Source organism: Sorghum bicolor, chromosome 10 (assembly GCF_000003195.3).
Source record: "Sorghum bicolor cultivar BTx623 chromosome 10, Sorghum_bicolor_NCBIv3, whole genome shotgun sequence".
NCBI lineage: Eukaryota > Viridiplantae > Streptophyta > Magnoliopsida > Poales > Poaceae > Sorghum > Sorghum bicolor.
The window spans coordinates 41424307-41426335 of record NC_012879.2 but is presented as its reverse complement, the minus strand read 5'-3'; the positions used below and the strand labels follow the sequence as shown (position 1 = coordinate 41426335).

At 39.5% G+C, this 2029-nt stretch overlaps 1 protein-coding gene across 1 annotated transcript; it reads left to right on the top strand.

Moving 5' to 3' along the window:
• Nucleotides 683-1765, top strand: LOC8085363. Its single transcript, XM_021449858.1, has one exon. It carries the CDS (start codon nucleotides 683-685, stop codon nucleotides 1763-1765), a length of 1083 nt encoding a protein of 360 aa, XP_021305533.1.

The following is a 2029-nucleotide window of genomic DNA, read 5'->3' as shown; positions in this document are numbered from 1 at the left end:
AATTACATCAGCTTGTCAGTCTAATTTTGTTGCAAATTTTAGACCCTGATGTAAATTGCATTGTAAATATTTTTACATTCCGCAATCATATTATGAATGAAAATTTATTACATGTCGAACGCGTTTTGTCTTTACAATTCTCTATCACATGTATATATGTAAATATTTTTTATGGTCAATTTTTCTCCCTATTTGGAATACTATTTTTCACTAGATGTCACCTTACTTTATTATTATTTTGGCGACCACAAGGTAGTACTCATACTACTGCGGCATTTATTCCTCAAAGTGCTCTCCCAAATTTAATAATAAACATACAAGGACTACATCCCAAAGTGAAAATATAAAATGGTCTACACCTCCATGGTGACTACCTATGTTCCACAAAATGAGAAATCAAAATACCATAAAACATATGCAAGTTTACCTTGCTACACATAAACATGTCTACCTTGTTATTTACATACGCAATTTTACATTGCTTTACATACGCAATTTTACATTGCTTTACATACGCAATTTTATATTGTCTTACATACGCAATTTTACATTGTTTTACATATGCAATTTTACATTATTTTTATATACGCAATTTACATTGTTATATAAATATGCAATTACATTTTTGTTAATTTTTACAACCCCGAAATTAATTAAATTTATGCAAATAAACATGTAGGCAATGGCCACCAAAGAGTCTGATGCCCAAGTTTCTTCTAAGAAGGAATTTGCCGAGTTAGCTCTTGATGGACACAACTTCCCTACATGGGCGATGGATCTCAAAGTGAGTCTATCGTTACGCGGAATGTATAGGACAATTGACACTCCCAAACAGGGAGATGCTCCATTGTCTGAACCATCCAAGTACCATGCCTTATACATAATAAGGAACCACATCCATTCAGATCTCAAAGCTGAATATCTGATGGAAGATGACCCACAGGCTCTCTGGCTTGCTTTGCAACAGCGGTATGAGCAACAAAAGGCAGTTATTCTCCCGGAGGCCACTCATGAGTGGAACCACCTCCGCATTCAAGATTTCAAATCTGTGAATGAATATAACCATGCCATGGACAAACTCAGTTCCAAACTGAGGTTTTGTGAAAAGGAGCCATCTGATGCGGAGAAAATTGAAAAGACTTTGTCTACCATGCTTCCCGCTCAAATGATCCTCCAACAGCAATACCGTGAGAGGGGATTCACAGTCTATTCTGATCTCATTAAAACATTACTTCAGGCTGAGAGGCACAATGAGCTCCTCATATGGAACTCCAATCAAGGCCCTGTCGGTGCCAAGCCCTTGCCCGAAGTACATGCAAATGCTCAGAAACAGACACCAAAGGATGCCAACAAGAATGGCAATCCTAGATCCTCCAAAGGCAAAAACAAGCGCAAGGGACCCCGTAAGCCTCGAGGTGCTAAGGGCAAAGGCAACAACTCTAAGTCAAAAGACAAGTCCTCAACTTGTACAAAGTGTGGTTGCTACAACCACCCGACTAAGAAATGCCGCACCCCTAAGCACCTTGTGGAACTGTACTTGCATTCTGTGGGACGAGGACGCTCCAACCAAGGACGCTCCAACCAAGGTGGACAACCGTCTGAAGCACACTTCAACGATCTGGCAGCCCCAGGATGTTCCAACCCCGCCCCAGCGGGACCGAGCAACACAATGGCGCCTCTTCCACCTGATGGCATGGCAAATGACTCCACCAACAACATGATCATCGAATACAATTCTGATGATCTGTTCGGTGACTACAACTAGATTGATAGTCATTTGAGATTTTAGTTTCATCATTCGCCTTCGGGATTGTAATAATTGACAATTTGTTTTTGTTGCACTCTGTTTGATGTTCATTGACTTATGCACAATTCAACATCAATAAATGTTTATATTTCATATATATTCATGTTGAGAATTTCATTCTCTTTTTATATTCTCTATTTGCATAGATTGTACGGGAGTCAATCCGATGGATGAGAAAATGTGCCTAGTGGACAGTGGCACCACTAACTCTATACTCAGGGA

Bases quoted from the DNA above. Each gene is read 5' to 3' on its own strand.
- LOC8085363 (XM_021449858.1), top strand. From the start codon at position 683: ATGGCCACCAAAGAGTCTGATGCCCAAGTTTCTTCTAAGAAGGAATTT.